Source organism: Littorina saxatilis, linkage group LG1 (genome assembly GCF_037325665.1).
Source record: "Littorina saxatilis isolate snail1 linkage group LG1, US_GU_Lsax_2.0, whole genome shotgun sequence".
Lineage (NCBI taxonomy): Eukaryota > Metazoa > Mollusca > Gastropoda > Littorinimorpha > Littorinidae > Littorina > Littorina saxatilis.
The window spans coordinates 104,197,428-104,222,710 of NC_090245.1; the positions used below are offsets into that span (position 1 = coordinate 104,197,428).

General features: G+C 42.2%; 1 protein-coding gene across 2 annotated transcripts; it reads right to left on the reverse strand.

Annotated features, from left to right (window-relative positions):
* Positions 1-11,668: 11,668 nt before the first annotated feature.
* On the reverse strand, positions 11,669-25,283 carry LOC138948632 (probable peptidyl-alpha-hydroxyglycine alpha-amidating lyase pgal-1). 2 transcript variants are annotated; one of them, XR_011450047.1, is made up of 11 exons: positions 24,851-25,283; positions 23,710-23,834; positions 23,048-23,167; positions 22,620-22,692; positions 20,386-20,525; positions 19,914-19,993; positions 17,529-17,622; positions 16,941-17,053; positions 14,907-15,040; positions 13,268-13,807; positions 11,669-13,211 (listed from the first exon to the last, which is right to left on the reverse strand). XR_011450047.1 is itself a non-coding variant. In XM_070320202.1 (10 exons), the coding sequence occupies exons 1-10, from the start codon at positions 24,998-25,000 to the stop codon at positions 13,670-13,672; spliced, it is 1,167 nt and encodes a 388-aa protein (XP_070176303.1). In that variant the 5' UTR covers positions 25,001-25,283; the 3' UTR covers positions 11,669-13,669. The 2 variants fall into 2 exon arrangements, 1 of the variants encoding a protein (XP_070176303.1); XM_070320202.1 differs by having other exon boundaries at positions 11,669-13,807.

Genomic DNA, 25,283 nt, shown 5'->3' on the forward strand with positions numbered 1-25,283 from the left:
AGGAAGATGAAAAATTTGACGACGAGGAAGATCAAACGGACGAAGATGGAGACGGAGTCGAATTTGAGCCTGAGCGAAGTCGAGCAGCTGGGAAGGAGAACGGGTCACATCAACTCAGGGTGTCATTTCGCTCTGAACTTCGCATTCCGCCGACACCCGATGACGGCGAAGGGGGACGTCACTCAGACCACGAGTGTGACGTCGACTGGCAACAGATGGCGGAAGGTCGTCGGGTGAGTTACGTTCTCTTATTTTCTCTTAATAGCGTCTGCAAAGGAAACCATCATGATGCTTTCGTAATGCATACAATAATGCGGAAAGTAATTCAGTTATTTCGCAGCACACCTTCCCTGTAGCCTGCAGTCTTACCAGTTCACTCCCTTGACCATCCTAAGATATCGTAGGATGACTCGTTACAAAAATTCCCTTTGACTTTAAAACCAAGCCGTTTTATGCACTCACAATTAAAATAGAAATATGTCACACGCTTTCCTTCTTTGCCACTACTAAAGCAAACGTGTGCAAGATTGTATGTTACACGCTTTGGAGCATGTGCAAGAACGGATTCAAACTCGAAATCGTCCCTCCAAAAGCCCCAAAATGCACACACGACTTTTATTTCTCCTGCTGTTGTCGTGTCTTCTCTTTACAAATTCTTCAACGCTGAGAATACTGAAAACGGCATCCCAGACTACAGTACTGTTTCCATACGCGAGTTTAGCTTCCCTTGGAAAGTGGCTCGCTCAGGGGGCCTGTTAGTCTGAAACTAGAAGGACAGAGTTCTGAACATAGATGACAAAGACCCCGGAAAGAACAAACATTTCGCGGATGCAGACACAGAAAGACGTCATGAAGAATGGAATGCTTCAAAAGATACAGACTGTGACGATGACTGTGACGTCATTGACATATACCGAGACGTCATTCATAGTTGTTCGTTCACTTTCGTCAAAAAGTAGATCTCTCCACAATGGCTGCTCCTGTGTTTAGGTTTATCAAGCGTGAGTACGCAAAACGTGTTTGTTCTCTCCTCTGTTGAAGCTGTGAGACATAATCGCCATTACGAGCTAGTCGTGTGACAGAGAGTGTTCTTGCACACTCGACTGCTGCTGTTTCACTCCGGCTAAAGCCGTCGTGAAACATCTACAGTCTCGTGTGCAAGAAAACTCTCTGTCACACGACTAGCTCGTAATAGCGGGTAATGTTGAATTTGTTATAAAGCGAGCAGTATTTTGCTTGCTATGATCATGGTTTGCCTGGCATAATTTGGTACCCCCCTACTCTGTTCGCAATTGTCGCAACCTTTCGCGATGGACAGTCAGGAATCTTTGCAAGCTATATATACCTCAGCGCAGTGAGTTCATCTGAGCCTGAGGTTAATGAGCTGTACTCAGATGATGAGAATGTCACCAGTTATGAGCCAATAGTAACACTGAAGACTTGATCGACAAGGACAATCGGCAGCAAAAAGTCAGTGCTTCGAGAAAGTGTATGTTCCCGTTTCCATTTTTAGCTTGGGAGCACTCGCTCAAAAAGTCACTCCAGCAGTGATCTTTTGTTGGTGTTTTTTTAATTAAAAGAGCATTGAAACCGTTTCTTGTTTAATTATAGTGATAATATATATGGTAATTTGATCGCGGTTTAAGTTGCCATTTTTACTAAATCGTTGGTTGTCACAGTCGAGAAAAAAGTACACTGCAGCCTCTTCATGAGAATGTCATGACCGATGGCGTCGAATGAAGAAGGCAGATCCAGAAGAGCCAGTAAAGACACTTCCTATCTTCTCTAGCATTCATCACCTCATACATGTCCCTAATAGGTAAGGTTCATGTGAGGACGTTAAGCCAAGACGCCGTTGTCGGTTTCGTTATGGTAAGCGGAATGCGTAATGATACATAGATTTTCCTTAAGTTAACCACTACTACTACCACTAAAACTGTACACTTAATCTCTAGTACTAAATTGTTGTCGTTAGAATTGTTCATTTCATAATAGACACTCAATTTCCCAGATTACTTTGTGGGCGTACACGACCATTTGAATAGTCTTCAAAATCATAACCTATCCAGTGGAGTGAGATAAGTGATGTTTTCAGGCTTCGTGCGACCCCCCATAAAGTGTAAGGAAAACTTCATCTGTAGCTAAAGAAAGCACGATTGTGTGGCTCCCGCAGTGGGGCACTGCGGTTATGAAATTAAAGGCCCCTCCTGTTTTTGGAACCGCAGGAGCTTTCTAGTTTGCTTTTAGGTAGATTTTTGGTTCCTCTTTCCTGTCATGCTCTCTTTTTCTTCATGAATTCTTTTCTTTTTTCTGCCTTCTTGCTCATTCACCTGCATTTTTTCCAAAAATCTCTTCTCTTGCCGCTTGTCTCGCGATTCATGTATAGTTTAATCTGTTAGTGTTCTGATGTAAGTCCAGCAGTAGATAGGTTAAGCCTATTTTAACATACTGGAAACTGGTAATCTTCCAGTAGGTATTAATTTAGTTTTACTAAAGCCTGCTGGGACACAAGTAATGGGTTAGTGCATTTGTAAACAGGAATCGCTTGACAAGTGGCCCCCTTCATCCCCCCCTTCCTCGTCCTGATATGGCTCTGCGTAGTCGGCTGGACGTTAAGCAACAAATAAACAAACAAACGATTGTGTGGCAATTCAAAGTCGACTTTCAACTTTCAGATCACTCCAATAAAGAGACGTTTGGGAGGCGGCAAAATGGGAGGATCATCCCCCACCCCCTTCCGGCTACTGGGAGTGCCTCCCTCCTACCACGACGGTGCCAAGTTCGAGGACCTGAGTGTTGGCAACCAGTTCCTTTGCATCTTGAGAAAAGTGAGTGACTTCTTACTGTGTTCTATCGGAATAGACGATGTTCGGAAATATTTTCTGTCGGGTTTGTGCGGGCTGGGAAAGAGGGGATACAGTGGTCACCGCTTAATAAAGCCACTTCTGGACCGACGAAAAATGGCTTTAATAAGCGGCGGATTTATTAACCGGGGGTCCAGGAATACGTCATTTTCGAACAAAAAAAATTCTTCTCTTTCGTCATTTACACTTGTTTGAATCTAAGCAAAACTTCACGAAGGATGTTGAACTTTTGTTTTAATTATGTACATGTACGTGTACTTTGATCACTTCGGTACATCAATAATTTCACTGTCACCGTCACGAATCATTACTCGGCAGAGAAGAACGATTTTATGAGTGTTTGTTTGTTGGTCGTCTTCCACATCAGAACAAGATAATGTGAGTTTTAGTCACAAACTACGTGATTTCTCTGAGAAAACTGGCTTTAATAAGCGGCGGGTTGGTTTTATTAACCGGCTTTTTCTAATACATAAGATATAGTGATAAATCCGGACCGTCTGAAATCGGCTTTTATAAGCGGCTGGCTCTATTAACCGCGGTTTTATTAAGCGGCGTCCACTGTACTCTTATTGAAGCAAACACATTTACACATTCAAATGTCAAAGAAAAAACAAACAATAGATTTGAAAAATTCCGCCCGACCGCGGTTGAACCGAAGACCCACCGCTCTAGAGCGCGTAATCATCCCACTGAGCCACGAATGCCGGTGATAAACGGAAGTACAATGGAAGGGAAGTATAAAAGTTACGACGGGAATCTCCCTTCGATGATTGAGCTTCGATTAAAAACTTTCGAGATACATATGTGGTATTTAAACTTAACATGTTGTGACTTAAATGTTAGTGAAATGAACGCGCACACCAAATTTGGGAAAGATTCGTTCACAAAATGGCCTCGTGCGTAGTGTCAATGCACTTATTGCAGACACACACACACACACGCACGCTCGCACTCACCATGTTGTATACATTTGGAGCGCGTACGTCCCTTAGTTTCTTAGATTGTACGACGGTTGGACAACGTTCTCTCGTCGTTTCAAAGCCGATTTCTTTCTCTTATTATTCTTCTTCGTTCATGGGCTTAAACTCCCACGTTCACTCACGTTTTTGCACGAGTGGATGTTTACGTGTATGACCGTTTTCACCCCGCCATTCAGGCAGCCATAAGCCGCTTGCGGGGGAAGCTTGCTGGGTATTATCGTATTTGCATAACCCACCGAACTCTGACATGGATTACAGAATCTTTTCCGTGCGCAGGCACTTAGTGTCGTGTCTGCGTGTACACACGAAGGGGCATAAGGCATTCTCTTATTCTGATCTGGTTATTTTTTGCCGGGATTAAAGTTACGCTACAGCTTCAACGTTGACTACAAATTTTGTCACGACATGCATTAATTGTTGCTATGTCCTCGTATAATCTGCGTAAGTTTTGAGCTGGTAAACGTGCCGACAGACGAATTCCGCTCCCATGGGGTCGCCTTCACGCGGCGGGAGCGTTTAAACAGAGCTACCCCACCCCTTTACTTCTCTTCTTTTGTCTTATTTCTGCCTTACCAGTCCTTTCACCTATATTTCCTTCCAAGAAAACTCTCCCTACTATTCCCTGTAGTTTTCCAATTCTTTTCTTGTCTTATTTCTACCTGACTGGATCCATCACCTTTATTTCACTTACCAAAAGTCTTCTTTTCCACATCCTTATTTCTCTGCACCCCGCATGTCGTAAGAGGCGACTAACGGATTCTGTTTCTCCTATTACCCTTGTTAAGTGGTTCTTGTATAGAATATAGTCAATGTTTGTAAAGATTTTAGTCAAGCAGTATGTAAGAAATGTTTAGTCCTTTGTACTGGAAACTTGCATTTTCCCAGTAATGTCATATATTGTACTACGTTGCAAGCCCCTGGAGCAATTTTTTTATTAGTGCTTTTGTGAACAAGAAACACTTAACAAGTGGCTCTATCCCATCTCCCCCCTTTCCCCTATCCCATCTCCCCCCTTTCCCTCGTCGCGATATAACCTTCGTGGTTGAAAACGACGTTAAACACCAAATAAAGAAAGAAAGAAAGAAAGCTGGTCAACGTGCCGACAGACGAATTCCGGAAATAACTGTGTCGGGTTTGTGAACTAATGGTATTACGTGTATTAAACTTAGTACATATTATTATATCGATAAGCATAACAGAAAAACACACCTAACGAAGATAGTCAACACATTCAAGGTCAAGGTCATCTTTCAAGGTCATTGAAAACTGTTTCTTCACCGATACTATGCACTTCCGAACAATCCTAGATTGTCAAAAATTGTCATTCGCTTGTGACTTCTTAGCACATTCCGTCAAGCCAAGTTTCGTCTACTTATTGTTTGTCTGTGCACTTAATTAAAAGACCGTTGGGTCGATATATTTTTGTTCAAATTAAACGTTCCAACAACATACCTTTCTTGGGTTTTTTATTCTGAAACTTGCAACGTTGGCAGTCGATTTGTTTTTGGATTTTGTTTAAACGTTAATCAGTCACATCAAACCATGACATTGTACATTTGAAAAGACCACCCTTGTGCCACGCACTATTCAACATTACTGTTGGTTTATGATTGGGCATGTTTAAGTTTGTGTAGGACTCAGCGTTTCGTCTGACAATCTTATCAATGTTGTTTTTGTTTGTTTTTTCCCAGTTGCCCTTTTTGTCTGACATTGTGCGGGATCCTCGTGACCCCGCGCCGCTGGCCTACGTGTGTGACGTTCCCACCCTGATCAGAGACGACTTCACGCGTGAGTTCAAGCTATCGTGTTTTCAGCGCAGCTATTCGACCTGGTATTTTGACGTGAACAAGTATGATATGCCGAGTCGTTCTTGTTCTCGTCAAAATATCGAGTCCTCCCTCTGCGTTGAATGCACGATGTCGTTGATTTTGCTATTTTGTTCTTAAATATGTAGTGATAAACTTGCAAAATGTAAGTTTTTGCTTCGATGCGCTTGTTTTCTGTCTATAACAGTATATGTGTGTGGGTGGGCGTGTGTGTGTTTCCGGGTTGGGATATGGTAATGTGGTCTTGTTTCGTTTGATTTGGTTTCCTTTTTGTCTCTCGTATCTTTTTGGTATAGTGTCTGTTCATTTGCTGTTGTTTGTTTGTGTTTTCTTTTTCTTTCATTTTATTATTTAAGTGGTTTTTTTCTTTCGAGGATTAGGGGGGGGGTTAATTTAGTTTGGTTTCTTCTCTTTTCTTTTCTCAATTGATTTTGTTTCTTGGTTGTTGTTTTTCCAGGACGCCTGCTGGAGATTGCCCCTACGAGGCGCGACGAGCGAGACCTCAAACGGAAACTTAGTGAGCTGTACCCCGACGTCGACGACTACGACAGTGAACAGGACCCCGACTACCAGGTGAGTTTCAAGCTTTCGTCAGAAATTACTGTCGCATTTAACAGCTAAAACAATTTTCGGGAGCCAGTACCAATGTGAACCACTTTTCCTCTTCAGTGTCGTGGACAAATTTAGTGTTTGGACTAAAATAATTAACACTTGTCTTTTGACGATTGTGATGAGTGTTCTAGTCTTAATTTCAACGGCGGCGATCGAGCCATGGGGTGAGAAATACTTAATTTGATTCATGCCTTATTAAATCATGTCTGAAGGTGCAACCGTTTACAAACCACCCCAGAAGAGACTGGAATCAGCAATGTATCCATGAATAAAAGTGAGCTTTTAATGTTGCGGTCGGAAAGAAGACAAATGTGTCATACCTCGCAAATGCCATTCTCACCCAACGTCACATTATTTCCCTAGTGCATTTCTACATGGTTATCATACAGTATTTGTCTTGTGTCTTTAGTCTGAGGTCTTCTGTTTTGTGGCCTATCTTGCATCGTTTATGTCTTATGTTGTATTAATCCGAGGTTTAGGAAAGCTACTGCTGTACTAGCCTACTATGAGTACACAGATGAGATGTGTAATCCCCTGCCCGGTATTGTAGATTATGTATGTGAGACATGTCTTGACTGCAGTTTTTAGTCTAAGGTATTCTGTATTATGACCTATCTTGCATCGTTTGTCTCATGGCGTAGTAATCCGAGGCTTAGCAAAGCTACTGCTGTACTATACTATGAGTACACAGAGTATTGTAGATTGTATGTGAGACATATCTTGACCGCAGTCTTTTGTGTCCATTATCTCAGCCTGACGAGCCGGACACCACGGACCCTTTGGAGTACACAGAGGCAGAGGCGGCCGGAGTCAGTGACGAGGACGAGGATGACGTCATCTATTGCGGTGACGTCACGCACATCATTAACGCCGAGGTATACAGAGAAGACAAGGAGCGCGACATGAGAGCGGGCAGCCTAGGCAAGGCAAGGCAAAGAATGTATTCAAGAAACCCCATTGGGGTACATGATAAAACAAAACAAAAATACAAGAAAAAGTGTTGTTGTTTTTAGGAAACTATCGTCCAATGCTGCTAAATACTTCTTTGTAGGGGTTTGGCATCTCAGTACTTCGATCGAAAGCCTCTCTTTTTCACAAACAAATGGTTCGTGTAAGCGTGAGTGGTCAATCCTAATGGATATTTTTCTCTCCTGAAAACTGGTGTGTACAGTTGATAAAATATCGGTGGCATTTGTGTGGAAGAAGCTTTCGTCAAGTCACTTAATCTCTCTACCGGGAGGGGCGTAGGCATTTATGAAGTGTAATCGAAAGCCCGTGTTTACTCTCATTCACAAACGATTAGTTCGTATGACTGGAAGTTAAGTCTGGTGAGTGCCAACAGTAAATCTCGAAGTTATGTGAAAACCTTTTACTAAGCTTTTACCGAACGTCGTTTGATCCTTCGACCGCGTGCGGATTAGACATTTAAGTATCGTGTTTCGTTCAAAACCCTTTTGTTTTGCATTATGTCCACATAAGTCAAGTGGAGTGTAAAGATGTGTTAATCCCCATGCAGGCGCCTAGATTACGTGATAATCTAGCTTCAGATATTCACCTTTAACCCCAAGGAAATGAAAGCAAAATTGCAGATAGATAATACTACATGGCTTGCTGTGTCATACCAGGTTTTACACGAGTGGTTTTTTTAAAATATTGCGAGCTTTTCAATATGTAAAAAAAATCGAGTGTAAATCTGGTATGGATCAGCAAGCCATAAAGTATACGCTTTTTCAATATTTGAAAAAGCAACAAATGTAAATCTGGTATTGCATGTATTCAGCAAGCCATGCAGTATTCTCTTTTCATCCTTTCTTCTTCAGGATGAGACAGACACCACCGAGTCTCAGGACTATGAACGGGGAAATGAAGACAGTTCTGATCATTGGGAAGACCTGGACACGGAAGTAACCCTGGATTAACGTTGGACACAGCTTTCTGCGGAGGATTTCAGTTTCCAGAGGATCCGTCACGCATAAATACGTTATCAGAGATTATAGTTGCTGCTTAGCCTAGTTCTGTGTTGTACGCTGCGTTCTGTGTTGTATTTTGCGTTATATGTTGTAATTTGTGTACAGTGTTGTATTTTACGTTCTATGTTGTACTTTGTGTACAGTGTTGTACTTTGCGTACAGTGGTGTACTTTGCGTTCTATGGTGTACGTTGCGCATTGTGTTGTACTGTGCGTACTTTGTTGTACTTTGCGTTCTATGTTGTACGATGCATTCTGGGTTGTACGATGCGTACTGTGTTGTACGTTGCGTACTGTGTTGTTCTTTACGTTCTTTGTTGTACGATGCGTTCTGATCTGGGTTGTACTCTGCGTACTGTGTTGTACGTTGCGTTCTGTGTTGCATTTTGCGTTCTATGTTGTTCGCTGCGTACTGTGTTCTACGGTGCGTTCTGAGTTGTCTTTTGCGTTATATGTTGTACGCTGCGTACTATGTTGTACTTTGCGTTATATCTTGTACTTTGCGTACTGTGTTGTACTTTACGTTCTATTATGCATTTTGCGTTCTATGTTGTACGCTGCGTCCTGTGTTTTACGCTGCGTACTGTGTTGTACGATGCGTTCTGAGTAGTTCTTTGCATTCTTTGTTGTCCTTTGCGTTCTGGGTTGTCCTTTGCGTTCTTTGTTCTTTGCTTACTGTGTTGTCATTTACGTTATATGGTGTACGCTATGTACTGTTTTGTACGCTGCGTACTGTGTTGTACGCTGCGATCTGAGTTGTCTTTTGTATTATATGTTGTACGGTGCGTACTATGTTGTACTTTGCGTTCTGTGTTGTATTTTGCGTTATATGTTGTACTTTGCGTTCTGTGTTGTATTTTGCGTTATATGTTGTACTTTGCGTACTGTGTTGTACTTTACGTTATATGTTGTACTTTGCGTTCCATGTTGTACGCTGCGTAAGGTGTTTCCCTTTGCGTACTGTGTTGTCCTTTGCGTTCTGTGTTGTCCTTTGCGTTCTGTGTTGTCTGCGTTCTATGTTGTACTATGCGTTCTGTGTTGTATTTTGCGTTATATGTTGTCCTTTGCGTACTGTGTTGTCCTTTGCGTTCTATGTTGTAATTTGCGTTCTGTGTTGTCCTTTGCGTTCTGTGTTGTCTGCGTTCTATGTTGTACTATGCGTTCTGTGTTGTATTTTGCGTTCTATGTTGTACTATGCGTTCTGTGTTGTCCTTTGCGTTCTATGTTGTACTTTGCGTTACCCCCCCCGCGGGTTAGGGGGAGTCCCATATTGGTTGGGATGAGAAAGAATTTACCCGATGCTCCCCAGCATGTCGTAAGAGCCAAAGAGGCGACTAACGGATTCTGTTTCTCCTTTTACCCTTGTTAAGTGTTTCTTGTATAGAATATAGTCATTTCTTGTACAGATTTTAGTCAAGCAGTATGTAAGAAATGTTAAGTCCTTTGTACTGGAAACTTGCATTCTCCCAGTAAGGTAATAATTATATTGTACTACGTTGCAAGCCCCTGGAGCAAATTGTTGATGTGCTTTTGTGAACAAGAAACAATTGACAAGTGGCTCTATCCCATCTTCCCCCTTTCCCCGTCGCGATATAACCCTTCGTGGTTGAAAACGACGTTAAACACCAAATAAAAAAATAAATGTACTTTGCGTTCTTTATGTTGTACTATGCGTTCTATGTTGTACGCTGCGTACGGTGTTTTCCTTTGCGTTCTGGATTGTGCGTTGCGTTTAGTGTTTGCGTTAAGATCAAAATAAATGATATAAACAGAATGTAGAATGGTCAGTGGATCATCGATGACAAAGTGTGTGTGTGAGGGGGGGGTTGTTTTCCTAGTGCTTAGTAAGTGAATTGCATGAAATGACTGAAATTCATATCGTAGATTACCTTCTAGAAAGAAAATATACATTGTTCAAGTAGTGAGGAGTGTTGTCACTTCATTTACGTCGCCACAACCTTTAACCTTTCTTCATTGAAATTTTTTGTTCTCCGTTTTTTGAGTGGTTCTGAATGTTGTATATCTGAAATAATATATTTCGAATGATTCGATCGTTTCTTTTCTGTCAATGATTATTGCAATAGTATTGCACTTAATTCCTGCAACATATTTGTACTGGTGACCTTTTTTGTGCTATAAATACAATATAGGTGAAACAGACAATAGATCCTTGAAATTGTGTTTTTGGTGTGAAAGCAGTTTCTGAGATAGGCTTGAAAGCTGTGAAACTCGTTATTAAGTTCTTAACGAGAGTTTTAGATGAATGTTTTATAAACAGAAGTCTTGACAAGGACACATTTCATAAAATACATAATACATTGGGAAAACAAACCACGAACGTGTACGCACGCACTCACGCACACACTCATACCGAGCCGGGGAAAACCAACTACTGTTTTATTGACAGGTTCTCAACAAACATAAAGAAATTTTCTCTTCAAAGGAAAAAAGAGCCTTAACTCAACGAACAACGGTTCTTAGCCACCAGAACGATCCTTTTGCCTGTTTGCCGTCTTGAGTAAAATAATTCAATTTTTCTAACACTAGTATGATTCCACAAAATACGTATCCCATTGGTACAGTTTCATCGAGTTTTCTACTTTGTGCAAAATAGTCAACTCCTGATGACTACGATAGTTTAAGGGAAAGTGTTTAAATTCATATACATTTTCTATTCGCACATATGAAAAGTTCAAACAATAATTGCTCAGTTCATGTTTTGTTTAAAACACATCCCTGGCATAAAAACCTTCAAGAAAACTTTCATTGAAAGTTTGATTGATAGGAATTATGTTAAACAAAAAAATTCAAAACATCGGTTTCCGTGCCAGATTATGTGTGAACTCTTTTTCATTTCACTTGCCTTTTTACATTTAGTCAAGTTTTGACTATGTTTTAACATAGAGGGGGAATCGAGACGAAGGCCGTGGTGTATGTGTGTGAGTGTGTGTGTGTGTGTCTGTGCGTGTGTGTGTGTAGAGCGATTCAGAGTAAACTACTGGACCGATCTTTATGAAATTTTACATGAGAGTTCCTGGGTATGATATCCCCAGACGTTTTTTTCATTTTTTCTATAAATGTATTATGACGTCATATCCGGCCGCCCCCCCCCCCCCCCCGTCATATCCGCCCCCCCCCCACACCCACCCCTCACCCCCCCCCCCCACCAAAAAAAAAAGATAATAAAAAAAATATATTTACAAAATTAAAAAAAACCTCTTTCAAACAGAAAAGGGGAGGGTTGAAACTCCGAAAGTATCCCGTGTGGCTACCAGACATGTTGAATATGGCAAACATAAACTTAAGATACAGGTTGTCTATATGGAGCTGCATTTAATGTACAGGCAATGTGCAATACACGAGTCTAGCTACCACAGATACAGATATAGATGGGGATACAGATAAAAGAAAAGGAGACATGTTTTCAAACCGATCATTTTATTGCTTTGTGCTATGATGTTGTCCATACATCAAAGTGATCAACTTTAGCCAATATCTATTCGTCTTATGGACGCGGTTGTATACATGTTACAATCGTTCTTTTCTCTTCAATCGCTTTGCAACATGCGTCTCTTTAGATTGCAGAACTATTAAACATCACAACAAATTTAAAACGTCACTACAAATTATCACATTTTCAGTTTGTTATAGTACAAGTTACTCAAGAGCGAATAATTATCACATAGACACGAAACGACATTTTCCAATTATCACCTCCTCAATGCGATTTACGTAAGTACTCCGGCCGCAGTTAAATACAAACATAGCTGGTTTACGAACAATGGACCCCATCAGAATTAATTTTTCTTGCAGCATGAGCAATTTCTTCCCCAAAGCACTATTCAACAGTGGTTCTAACATTGTTTTCAATAAACAAAATGTGCCTAAAAGTCCTCTTGCCTTATAGGCTAGGCATGTTGCTTTTCATTTGAGACCTCGGGAAATGATGAAAATGACCAAGGCTGCACCTCCACATCGCCTTCGTACATGAACAATTAAGGCCAGTCAACCTTCTGTATGCTGGGAATGATTGAATAAAAACACCTGCTCCATATGTAAACTCGTACAAATGCAAGGGTTACATGTGAGGAAACGAGAGACAGGACTGACATCAGCTGACGTGCTGTTAACTAAACATTTCATTTTTGTGCAAACTTAACAAAATCTCGAGTTGTCCCATAAAAACTGCAGCAAATATAGCACAATCTTTCCAAAGACAAATATTGTCAGAATTCCCAGGTTAAGATTACTTTTTGTCTTTGATTGCAATATTACAGTTATACAACTTTCAAGAAAAAATTGATTCTAATGGGTGCACGGTTTAATAAACAATCTCTTCACAAGCAGTGACCAAAACAATTCCACAAGTAGTATAACTATACAATTGTCTGTAATAAAAGTGTCCGCAGTGTTTGAATGTTGGGTAAATGTGTTGTGGGATGTAATCTGACGATACAAGGGAAACGATTACACAGCGCACAAAAAGAGAACATATGACACATACTATGCACACAGGGAAGTCAACAACAACAAAACTTTAGGCACAGAATGTATAACAAAAACGGAATGACATTTTAGCTCTGTCTGTCTGTCTGTCTGGCTCTGTCTGTCTGTCTGTCAGTCTGTCAAAAATCACAAAGGGCAAAAAGAAACTGCGTTTTATGAATGGTGCTGGGTGTACATGTTTTGACTAGCGGTGCATGCGTGTGTGTGGGTGTGGGTGTTTGCTAGCGTGCGTGCGTGCTTCAGTATAATTACATTCCGTATTTATGTTCACCTGTTACAATGAACGAATTTATTTGAAAAGTAGTCTTAAACTGCATCAGGTTATGTTTTAAATTGACACAAACGTATTATGTTCCGTGTGGGTTTTTTTCGCGCATGTATGCACGCGTTAACATTATAAAACAGCAAGTCAGCCTTCAACCACAAGATGGGTTCTGCAGATAACTGAATTTACCTTCTCCTGTACTACTGTTAAACCGCAATTTGCGTTCTGCAGATAACTGAATTTACCTTCTCCTGTACTACTGTTAAACCGCAATTTCTAGCAAAGTTTCTTCGTTCGTCATAAAACGTGTTTAACAGCACAATAAGAGCAACTCTTGCTTTTTCAGAACTTTTGACACCAGACCGTTTGTTCCATCGACAAACTTGTTTTCACAGCACAAAAAGAGAAACTCGTGCTATGTTAAGTCTGTCATTAATTGGGCGAAGTCGATTACTCGAAATATAATTTGCGAAGCTTGCTGCACGAAGCTATAGCACTGAGTTTTCGGTAAAATAAACTTCGCGCAGTCTTCGCGAAGTCGACTTCGGGCTCAATTAAGGACGGGCTTAAAGAATGTTCACACCTAACAGTTTCGTCGATAGACGCAAACGCATTGCAATATATTTATGTAAGTCGGCTGTTAAGGTTTAAGCCAAGTAGTTCTTGTTCTGGGGCTCAGTAAATTTGTGAACGGCATGCTGAAGAACGTCCGCAATGTATACGTCATTTCCGTTCGGCGACACTGCGATGTCGTGTGGGATACTTGGTCCTGTCTCAGCTTCGCTCTGGAAACAAAAGACACACAATAATATGATATGAGATTTTTGACAAAGGAAACATGTTCGCTTTATGAGATACACACCTGGCGAACGACAAGAAGAAGATGAGATACACACAAAAATTGACAAGTGTTTGCTTTTGACTTTTATGTGTGAGTTGACTTGATTTTGACTTCACTTGAATACCATTTGACTTGACTTATTGCTCTTGACTTGACTTATACGTCACTTGAATTCAACGTCATGACTCCTCTGGACCTTTTCTTTGCTTTACTTCATTTGCCTTTGATTTCACTGGATCTTTATTCCTCTCGATTTTGATTTTATTTCATGTTAAGTTCACTACATGTTCACTCGACTTAATTCAATACCATTTTACTGAGTCACTTGAGAAAAAGTGACTCTATGTAATCGGTCAGTGTTAGTCTGTCCGGCCGGCCGTCCGGCCGGCCGTCCGTAGACACCACCTTAACGTTGGACTTTTCTCGGAAACTATCAAAGCGATCGGGCTCATATTTTGTTTAGTCGTGACCTCCAATGACCTCTACACTTTAACGATGGTTTCGTTGACCTTTGACCTTTTTCAAGGTCACAGGTCAGCGTCAAAGGAAAAATTAGACATTTTATATCTTTGACAAAGTTCATCGGATGTGATTGAAACTTTGTAGGATTATTCTTTACATCAAAGTATTTACATCTGTAGCCTTTTACGAACGTTATCAGAAAAACAAGGGAGATAACTAGCCTTTTCTGTTCGGCAACACACAACTTAACGTTGGGCTTTTCTCGGAAACTATAAAAGTGACCGGGCTCAAATTTTATGTGAACGTGACTCATTGTGTTGTGAATAGCAATTTCTTCCTGTCCATCTGATGCCTCATATAATATTCAGAACTGCGAAAGTGACTCGATCGAGCGTTTGCTCTTCTTGTTCCATTTGATTTTAAATACAACTTGACTCGACTTGATTTTTTTTTCCTTGACATAATTTTGAATTGACTTTGAGTTGAATGTTCTTTACTTTGACCTGACTTTGACTTGAATGCAACTTATAATTAAACTTGACCAAAAAAATAAAAATAAAAATTTCGTGGGGGTGACTTACAGGTGAGATGTAGCCCCAGCCGCCCAAGTAGTTGCCCTCCAGATCATAGGTAAAGGCCCTGGCAGGACTGTAGCTGAAGCCTCGGTTCATCACTGGCATTTGGGACAGCAAGGCAGCCACGTACATCACCGCCGCTGTGTGGAGGATTTCAGAAATGGGTTATTCTCCAGAGCTGCTTGTGAACCAGTGAAAATCTGGGCCGAGGTGCACGAGAAAGTTACCACCTAAACGGGAGCCCCCCGCAGTGTTGGATTGGTTGAAACTGAGATGTGTTGTGATTTCAACGAATCAGAGGCCGCGGTTTGTTCTCTCCCGCAGTGTTGGATTGGTTGAAACTGAGCATGAGATGTGTTGTGATTTCAACGAATCAGAGCCCGCGGTTTGTTCTCTCCCGCAGTGTTGGATTGTTTGAAATTGAGATGTGTTGTGATTTCAACGAATCAGAGCTCCCGGTTTGCTCTCTCCCGCAGTGTTGGATTGGTTGAAATTGAGATGTGTTGTGATTTCAACGAATCAGAGCTCCCGGTTTGCTCTCTCCCGCAGTGTTGGATTGGTTGAAATTGAGATGTGTTGTGATTTCAACGAATCAGAGCTCCCGGTTTGCTCTCTCCCGTTTGGGTGGCACCCACTTTCGGTTCGTGCACCCCATCACATGTTACGAAGTTGACATTTGTTTACTTAACTGATACATTTTAACCATTAAAATTGATTTGACTGATAAAAACTGGTTCCATAGATATCCTTGGCCTGCAGATAAAGAATTTGAAATACTTACACATTGTGTTTGTCTACGTTCAGATTGTACATACATATTAAACATATTTTCATTTGAACCTCGATCTACCGCCAGGGAACGTTAAGGCTGCTATCCTGTGGAAATGAGAATTTTTCAAAGAAATGATAAAATGATGATAAAATCGTTTATTTAACGTCACTCTGTAAAAACATTGGCGACATTTGTCTTAAAGAAATAATTTCGCGTCATCCATACCGCGTACCGGAATGGATTCGAAGCCTCGCCAATGGCGCCAGACCGATGTCAGCTTTTAACATTGAATTTGAAAGCTTTTGTTTGTTTAACGCCCAGCCGACCACGAAGGGCCATATCAGGGCGGTGCTGCTTTGACATATAACGTGCGCCACACACAAGACAGAAGTCGCAGCACAGGCTTCATGTCTCACCCAGTCACATTATTCTGACACCGGACCAACCAGTCCTAGCACTAACCCCATAATGCCAGACGCCAGGCGGAGCGGCCACTAGATTGCCAATTTTAAAGTCGTATGTATCACCCGGCCGGGGTTCGAACCCACGACCTCCCGATCACGGGGCGTACCACTAGGCCAACCGTGCCGGTTAACTTTTTGAAAGTACGAAGTCGGGAAACAGGTAAAACAAAGACGGACATGGGAGACATTCACTAACCTGTGATGTTTCCAGAGTGGAATAATGAATGTTGGCACGACCTATTTTCGAGAATGTGAGATTTGATGTGTGGTAGCGGCACCTTTAGTTGTCACTAGCGTCAAGGGAAATAACTTCTCATAACTAAAGAATGTATCGCTCGGGGTTGTGTCCCTTTACCTGTCTCCGGCATATCGACACACTCTGCACATTAAAGCCAAATTTCTTCTGAAATTGAGGAATTTGATACAGTTTCGTCCAAGCCCAACGATATTACGACTAGAGAAGACTCAATAGACGGATGAACACATGACGCGAACGACGGTGGATGCCTATAATAATCCACTGATTGAAGCCCGTTTATGGTTTACGTACGCTAAACATGATAGCGACGCAAGCGATCTGCATGAGTCATAAAATTAATGCTGTTAAAAGTAATTCTTTGTGTGTTGCATCATGTCAATTTGGATTCTTTTTGGAACCGCTCAAATCGTGCTGTAAACCTCATGTGCAGCGAAAGTTCCTTTATTTCATTGTTTATTTTTTTGTATTGATGGCGCTATAATAGTGTTATTGAACAAAATAAAATAAAAAATCCCTAAGTGTTCGACATTGAAGTCCGCACTTACCGTTGGGGTCGTAAGCCAAGCCGTAGACTTGCCCGATCTCTCCCCCAGGCACGAGCGTCCTGTTGAACTGACCGAACTTCGTGTCCCCCAGGCCTGCATTGTAGCACAGCACTCTGAAACGTGTGCACAGCGAACATCGTTATCACAATACCGAAGGCCCGTACACAGACTGTTTTCAAAGGTGATTGTTCTATCCACTCAGTCTTTCCCACACTTATGTGTGCGTGCGTGTGGGAAGGGGGGACTGAGTTGCGTGAGTGTGTGTGTGTGCGTGGGTGGTGTGTATTTTCGTGCGTGCGTGTGTGAATTTGTGTCTGTCTGTCTGCCTCTGTTTGTACCTGCGTCTCTGTGTATCATGTGAAGGAATCCGCATACATACGCACGCGTGAGAGTGCGAGTGTGTGTGTGTGTGTGTGTGTGTGTGTGTGTGAGTGTGTATGTGCGTGCGTGCGTGTGTGTGTGCCGCTTGCGTGCGAGCGTGATTGTGTGTATGTGCGCGAGCGTGTGTGTGCGCGTGTGCATGCGTGTGTGCATCTGTGTGTGTCTGTAAATGAGTCTTACTGTCACAATGTCAATCCGTGTGTTTACCTCTGGTTCTCTCTGTCGGCCACACACAGGATGTCCAGATCTTCAATCAGGGCGAGACTGTGAGGCACGTTCATGCTGTAAGGCGAGTCCACACCTTCAAAAATGAAACACACGTGCAACACATATGTTTACATGTTAAAATAAATCATTGAGAAAAAACATTAAAAGAAACTCTTTTTTTTTTAAAGACAACAAAGGTCAAATAAAAAATATTGTCTCAGTGTATTTGACACAATGGCCCACAAAATACTGTCTGAACCTCTTGGTAATATATGATCAGAACCATTGTCTGAACTTCTTTTAGGAAGAAGCGAAGAAAAAGAACATATCAGAGACACATGACAAAACCAAAAATACACAAAAAAAACGGGTTAACGTCTTTTCCGTCTCGTAAAAATCATACTTTCAGTACATTTTACATTTTGGATGCCACCTATCTAAACAGCTGAGGCTAGCGCAATGATCCAAAGAGCTATGCCGGCCGGAGCCTTCATAGTGCTCCTGGCAGGTGTAACCACGCCGGTGTAACACGAATTTTTTACTCCACGAAAAATTTACTCCGGAATAAATATTTCGTACGAAATTCTTACTCCGAGTACACTTTTCGTACGAGAAAAGAACTACCCAAGGCACGAAAAAATTACTCCCTCCGCGAAATTTTTTCTCCCCATTTTTTTTACTTCCAGTAAAAATCTCGTACGCAAAAAGGGGATGCGGGCGAAGGGATAATGCCAATAAGTGATCTCGCGCACACGAATGTCGCGCTACCCTCCTTCCACCCCTTCCACCACCAAGACTAACAGGGGACAAGGGAGTAAACATTTCGTACACCTGGCATGGGAGGTTAAATTGCTCGTGTTGGGGTGAAGTAATTTATTCGTTATTTATTCGTCAGGGGAGTAACATTTTTGTACGAAATGTTTACTCGGAACTCACCTGTCTTGGGGAGTAATTTTCTCGTGCAATGGGGGAGTGCCTTTTTCGTAAAGGGAGTAACTTTTTCGTACGAAATGTTTACTCCGGGGTAAAAATCTCGTGGGAGTAATTTTCTCGTGTTACACCGGACAGGTCTGAGGTGAATGGGGCCAGACTAAGTATACACCCTGGCCCTCCTCATTTCAATTTCTGTTGTGATAACTGATCACGAAGAATGCAAGTCGATTTAAACAATTTGATATGACCACCAGAAAACAGTTGCACGGGAAAACTTGCAGAAAGTTGTACTTTCGATGCACATGTTATCTCTGTCGGTTTGCAAAAATGATAATACATTCAAATATGCATTGCCAATCACACTTCTGTGAGCATAAACGGTCTTGCTCACGAATGCATGCAGCGCACAATGCCGTGACATGGCCAAGCACTCGAAGGGAAGTAACTCGGATTCTGGGTGCGGTCATTCCCACAAACATAGGAATCTGTCAGTTGGTTTCGTCCCCTGGCTCGGTTTGTAAAAGCGTTAAAAGCTAATATCTTCCGTTTGACTACCGTTAGGAATGTAATTTTGTGCATACACCCGTCTAACCCTATTCCTTACAATTTCACGAAATTTGAGCTTAATTGACCCAGAGATACAAGTCTTACCCGACTTGTTTGTAAGACATCGCCCGCCCGCCTCAAACAAACAAACAAACAAACAAACAGACAGAGCAAATCCAGTAAGCCCCATTATACTAATGGCGGCTTAATAAAAACAAGAAATTCCTCCGAGGTAGGAAAAACACCCCCGTCAAAGGGAAATAACCTTCTCAGTTGGTGGCAGTGAGAATGGTTATTTCCCTTTGACCATGAATATGTCCCTCTATAAGTCCTTGTATAATTTTAATCCACCAATAACTCCCTAACCGTGTGTTTGACTGGTCTTAATGTTTGTAAGGACCGTCTCAGGAATGTATAGAACCTGTTCACCAAGTTTGGTGACGATCGGTCCGTTCATTCTTGAGATCTATATGCGAACACAAACACACAAACACACAAACAAACAAACAAACAAACACTTCGACCGAATCCTATACACACCCCTATACCGGGGGTGTAATAAAAGCGTGTCAGATCTTGGATGGCTGACTATCGCGCGCACGGGGAGGTATGTACACGTAACAGTCGAACCTGCCTACAACCACCACCCAAGGGACCGATCAAAAGTGGTCGTTATAGAGAAATGGTCGCTTCAGAAAGGTGTAATACAATGAACAAGCGCCTGTTGATCCTTAACTTGCTTATTATATATTATATCCATGAATTGTTGAATAAAACACTGCTTAAACAAACAAGAGCTGTTCGACATCTTTCGGGGTATATGGCCGTTATTGGCAGGTTGTCGTTAACGAGAGGTGGTCGCGAGGGTAGGTTTGACTGTATATTATGCATATGTGTGTAACGTACCAACTCCGCGAGTGTCCATGCCAAACTTGCCGAGCAGTGCACCGTCACTGGAGAATTTGAGCACTCGGCTGTTGCAGTAGCTGAAAATAATTTCAAAATTTGAAAGTAGTCTTTTTCTTTTTTTTTAAAGAAGAATTAAATTACACTTAATTAAGTTTCCTCTGTATGTCTTGGTTTACATTTTTGACTTGGAAAGCCTTCTCTTAAGTTGTCATAATTATCATTCGCAATGCACCTTATTTTCCTTATTGGTAGGTTTCTTGCCACTGAATTGACATCATTAATCTATGTTGTAGTCGTACGTCTGCCGCATCATTCGGAAGAAATTTAGAGCAGCAGCAGCTGCAGTCGATGTATGTTTTATATTTGTTAATGTAACGTATATCCGCCTATATCAATATTTCGGCTGTTTCAGAATTCGGTATGGAAAATCTTATGAATTCAAAACTGAAACATAAAAAAAATGTTTTACCCATCAGCAACAAAGAAGTCGCCATTGTCCGCAACAGCGACGTCTGTTGGCTTGCAGAAGTGTGTGTCGTCATTTCCGGGCACGAACTTCTCGCCTAAGACGAGATCTGGCTCCGTTTGGCCGCTTGGAATCCTGAAAATCTGCCACAAGTGGTCACATCGTATTATTGCTGCTGCATTTGTATAACTTTTCAACCCACACTCTTTGCGTTTTTCTGTTTACGAGTTACGTGTAAGTTGATATATCTGGTTCTGGGTCAACATCATCTATATCTATATACGGCTTGTGTCTGTCTGTCTGTCTGTCTGTGTGTTCGCCATGCACGGCCAAAGTTCTCGATGGATCTGCTTCAAATTTGGTGGGCATATTCAGGTAGACCACGGACACAACCTGGTCGATGAGAATTTTCAACACGTGCTCTCAGCGCGCAGCGCTGAACCGATTTTGGTTTTTCTGCATCCATTCCCAGTAACTCTTCCTTATCTTCTCCAGTGTTTTGCGCGTTTATCTCCCTTCCTTCGTGTGGCGTCAATCCATATTCCCGTTACTATTGTTAGAAGGTCACTGTCCACAACGCTCAATCCATATTCCCGTTACTATTTTTAGAAGGTCACTGTCCACAACGCTTTCATCCCGGCGAAGCCGGATATTACTCTTCCTTATCTTCTCCAGTGTTTTGCGCGTGTATCTCCCTTCCTTCGTGTGGCGTCAATCGCGTACGGTGCGCCACTCACCCGGCGAAGCCGGCGTACGGTGCGCCACTCACCCGGCGAAGCCGGGTACCAGGCGAATCCGGGTATTCGGCGAATCCGGGTATTCATCTAGTATATATATATATATATATATATATCCGTGTGTGTGTGTGTGTGTATATATATATATATATATGTGTGTGTGTGTGTGTGTGTGTGTGTGTGTGTGTGTGTGCGTGCGTGCGTGCGTGCGTGCGTGCGTGCGTGCGTGCGTGCGTGCGTGCGCGTTTCTAAGTAGTTTATGTGCGCGATTCACTTGTGTCAGGATATATACACATGCGTACTGTACGTGTACGCGTGAGCCTCTAATGACGGTCAGCCGTCATGCACAGGGTTCGGCGTCCGTCAAGTTGTCATCCTTTGTAAAAGCATAATATGGTGAACTTTCTAGTGACACAGCCCTACGCGTTACAATGTAGAGAGAGAGAGAGAGAGAGAGAGAGAGAGAGAGAGAGAGAGAGAGAGAGAGAGAGAGAGAGAGAGAGAGAGAGAGAGAGAGAGAGAGAGAGAGAGAGAGAGAGAGAGAGTGTGTGTGTGTGTGTGGTGTGTGTGCATGTGTACGTGCGTGTGTGCATGCGTGCGTGCGTGTGGTTGTGAGTGAGTGTGTGTACGCAATTCGGTGAGCATTCTGTTTGGTTGTTGTGTCTGAATGTAATATGTATTGAATGTACTCAATCCAAGCAGCAGCCATGTGTAATGCATGTGGTTGTAATAACATCTTTTGTCATCATTTTCACGAGTTTTCATTCACAAACACCTGGTAAATAAATCTCATGTTCCCCATGCAATAACTCGAGGTGATGAATGGGTTTGAGCTTTCATGTGAAACGTGGATTGTCAAAGTAAAAGCCAATCAGGCTAATTGTTTGATGTGTGGAACCATCGTGGCTTTGGATTTGTGTTTCCGAGGACAACGATTGTAAGCATTCACTCTCCAAGACCCAATCAATGTTGATAATTACCGCGGCGACTCATGGTCAATTTGCAACTTATCTCTGTATTATATAAATCGCAAAATCCACAACGAAAAGTCATAAACACTTAAAAGAAAAGAAATAAGCTCAACACTTACTGAATTCACAGGTATGATCGCAGCTCTGTACATTTTCAGACTGGAAGAAAAGCGTCAACAAGCTACGTGTGACGTCACATACAAGTTTGACGTGTTATCGAGTGTTACTATGACGATGCTTTGTGGCCCGGAGTTGGATTCTAAAATTCGTCTCCCTGTGGGTTATTGTGCATTTTGTTGCACAACCAAAATGATGACAAAAACGATGTTTGGTAGCTTGTTGTCAGACCAGCACTTTGTTGTTGGTCCTCGGGGAGCATATCGCCTTTTGTCTCATATTTATCAACCGCGGCCTTCGGCCTTGGTCGATAAAGATGAAACAAAAGACGATATGGTCCCCTTGGACCAACAAAAAAGCTGGTCTGTCAACAAGCCACCAAACATCTTATAATGTCGATTGTCTTATTTACCTGGTCAGTTCCGACGTCGGTCAGCCACAGGTTGCCTTTCTTGTCGATCGTCAGGCCGTGGGGAACGTAGAATCTGTAAACATGTATACTTGTGGGTAGGTTTTGTTGTGGTTTTTAATACATTTAACACACGGGTTTGTGTCATACTGATCCCCAAGACACACTTTTGGTCTCTATGTCTCACTTGAGAACCAGTTACTTTTTCTCTGAGTTAGTAAGGCAGTGTTGTTCACGTTCACAGGTTTCTGTATTTGTCTATCTTCTCTATGTCTGTCTGTCTGTCTGTCTGTCTCTGTCTCTGTCTCTGTCTCTGTCTCTCTCTCTCTCTCTCTCTCTCTCTCTCTCTCTCTCTCTCTCTCTCTCTCTCGCTCCCTGACGACCACACTGTCTCACTTTCGTCAGCCATCTTTGCTGTTGGACCCACTTACTTGTTAGCACCGAAGCTGTCTACGACCTGACCCGAGTTGGCACGCAGTCGCACAAGTGTGCTGCGAGTAATGTTGATTCGCTTACTTTCCGGCAATGCATTAGTCAAGTCGTCGAAAGTGCTGCACACAGCAGAAGAAATACATCTAAATAATTTCGAACAGGCCTGCGCCATGCGACCAATCAGGTCAAAATGGTCCAATTCAAAATCGTGCACGCACATCTTAAGCAATGACTATAATCTATTTCGAACAGGCAATACATTCGCACTTATTCTCGAAAGAACGATTAAGACGCGGACATCTTAATTGTATTTCCGTTCAGTATCAACACTTCCTCTGACATTTTCAATAACAATACGTAAACTCACTAAACAAAACAAAATGGTCACATTGCAGCAATGAATTCGAACTTTCACTCAACAAATGTATTCAGAAATTAGCTGTGTTCTAATTTCCCCAGAGAGCCCTATAAACGGAAGGTAATTTGGAAAATAACTCTTAAGTTAGTTCTCATATTACACAATAAATTGTAGAGAGAAAAATAAAGGAACTTAAAATCGATGGAGCAATACAATCTAATCATTTATCAAAAAACATTTAAATAGTAATGCATTGTAATGTATGAAGCCGTATTGTCAGAAATGAACAAGTTAATTACTCACTCAGCCTCCCAGGATCTCTCCCCTCTGTGAAAGATCATGACGTCACCATTGGGCATGACGTCAACGCCAGCCACCTCGCCCAGCTCGAGGTCATGGCGGGGCCAGTTCGGTACTTCAACGGGACCCTGTTTATCGAGAAAATGTGAAGATATTATTACCGTGGGTGGTTTTGCTCAATCTATAGATTAAAAGCCAACATAATCTGGGCTATTCTCTGCTGGCTGAGGCCAAATTATGCTTCTATTCCATCAACAAGTCATGATCTGTGAGAATAGAGATTTTCTCTCTTTGAAGCAAACACGTTGACACAGTAGCGAGGCGTTTTGCATTCCTGATGGGAAAACGATGGCAGTGCTTACGATTCTACTGTACGTTCTGAATAACATCTGCATTCCCCCAGAAAGGTGTTCACGTCGATCTGAAGACAGCGAAGCCACCAAACAAAGCAATGCCAGCTGTAAGACAGGGTTTAGCCTGGAACAAAAAGACAATGGGACATTTGTCCCCCTCAACCAAATTTTGATGGGACATCATTGTCGAAGGCAAAAAGCGCAAGTGTGCGTTTTTGCTCGGGTCTTTCCGAACACTGTACTCCCGTGAAAAGTGTGCATGGGGTGGAGCAGTGGTACGTAATCTCAGTGCGCCCTTTGACGCACAGAAGGGAATTCCAATGGGACATTTTGAGATGTTATGCGCCAATGGCGCAAGACGCACTAGTAAATGAAACCCTGTAAGACCAGTCATCCCTACAACACTGTAACGGGTTTTTTTTGTGCGTGAGGTCTATGCAAAGCAATCTTATATATTAGGAAATAGATTATAAGAAGAATGAAAGAAAGTACAGAGCCCATACAAAACCTCCAATCATGAATTGTGTTTGTTATGGTTTGGGCAGGGCAATGCAGGGCAGGGTTGGAATCAAATACGCATAGGTTGATAGTTCTCAGAATAACTCAAACGACAGACAATTGGATGAAGGGCAGCTACGACAGAAATCGTTTGAGCAAAAATGTACCTTAGAATTGAATTGACATCATGTTTTTCTTAGTATTTTACACGAAGGCAATCATTCGCCCACGCATTCCCTGCATAAACGCAAGAAGGAGGAAAACCATATGAGCATGAGGGAATTGGTCTTTACCTGTACTGGTAGTCTCTGTTGCTGGTTGAGATAGTCGGTGAGAAATTCAGCAGTCAGACGGTCCCGTCCTTGCCGGGCACCAGCGGGCACGGTCAACCCTTTGCTGACCATTGCCAGCATTGTTACACACACCACCAGAAGGGCCGCCATCTTGAACGCAAGCGAGTCGCGACTGAGTTTGCAGTTTCTCAGTCAATTTTCTCCGCTAAATCTGAGTCGCAACTTCGTTTTTGCTACGTCTTCAAGCTCTGCTACTACAGCAGAATTCCCTCCTCGAGGGAAGACGCCGGTGAACTAGAACGATGGGTTCGTTTCTTCACAAACAATAACAGCTGCGGCGAGTTTTGGTTGAAGATCGACGAATATTGAAAGACGGGACTGAGAGTGAGAGATCAATGTTTACGCGATACCACACCGAACATACATTAGTGTG

What these genes read in the sequence shown, in the direction of transcription:
- LOC138948632 (XM_070320202.1), bottom strand. Translation starts at nt 25,000, where the DNA reads ATGGCGGCCCTTCTGGTGGTGTGTGTAACAATGCTGGCAATGGTCAGC. An exon ending in GAGAGATCCTGGGAGGCTGA is followed by an intron (nt 23,168 to 23,709) that starts GTGAGTAATTAA and finishes TGCTGTGTGCAG; the next exon opens with CACTTTCGACGACTTGACTA. An exon ending in CATGGACACTCGCGGAGTTG is followed by an intron (nt 17,623 to 19,913) that starts GTACGTTACACA and finishes TCATTTTTGAAG; the next exon opens with GTGTGGACTCGCCTTACAGC.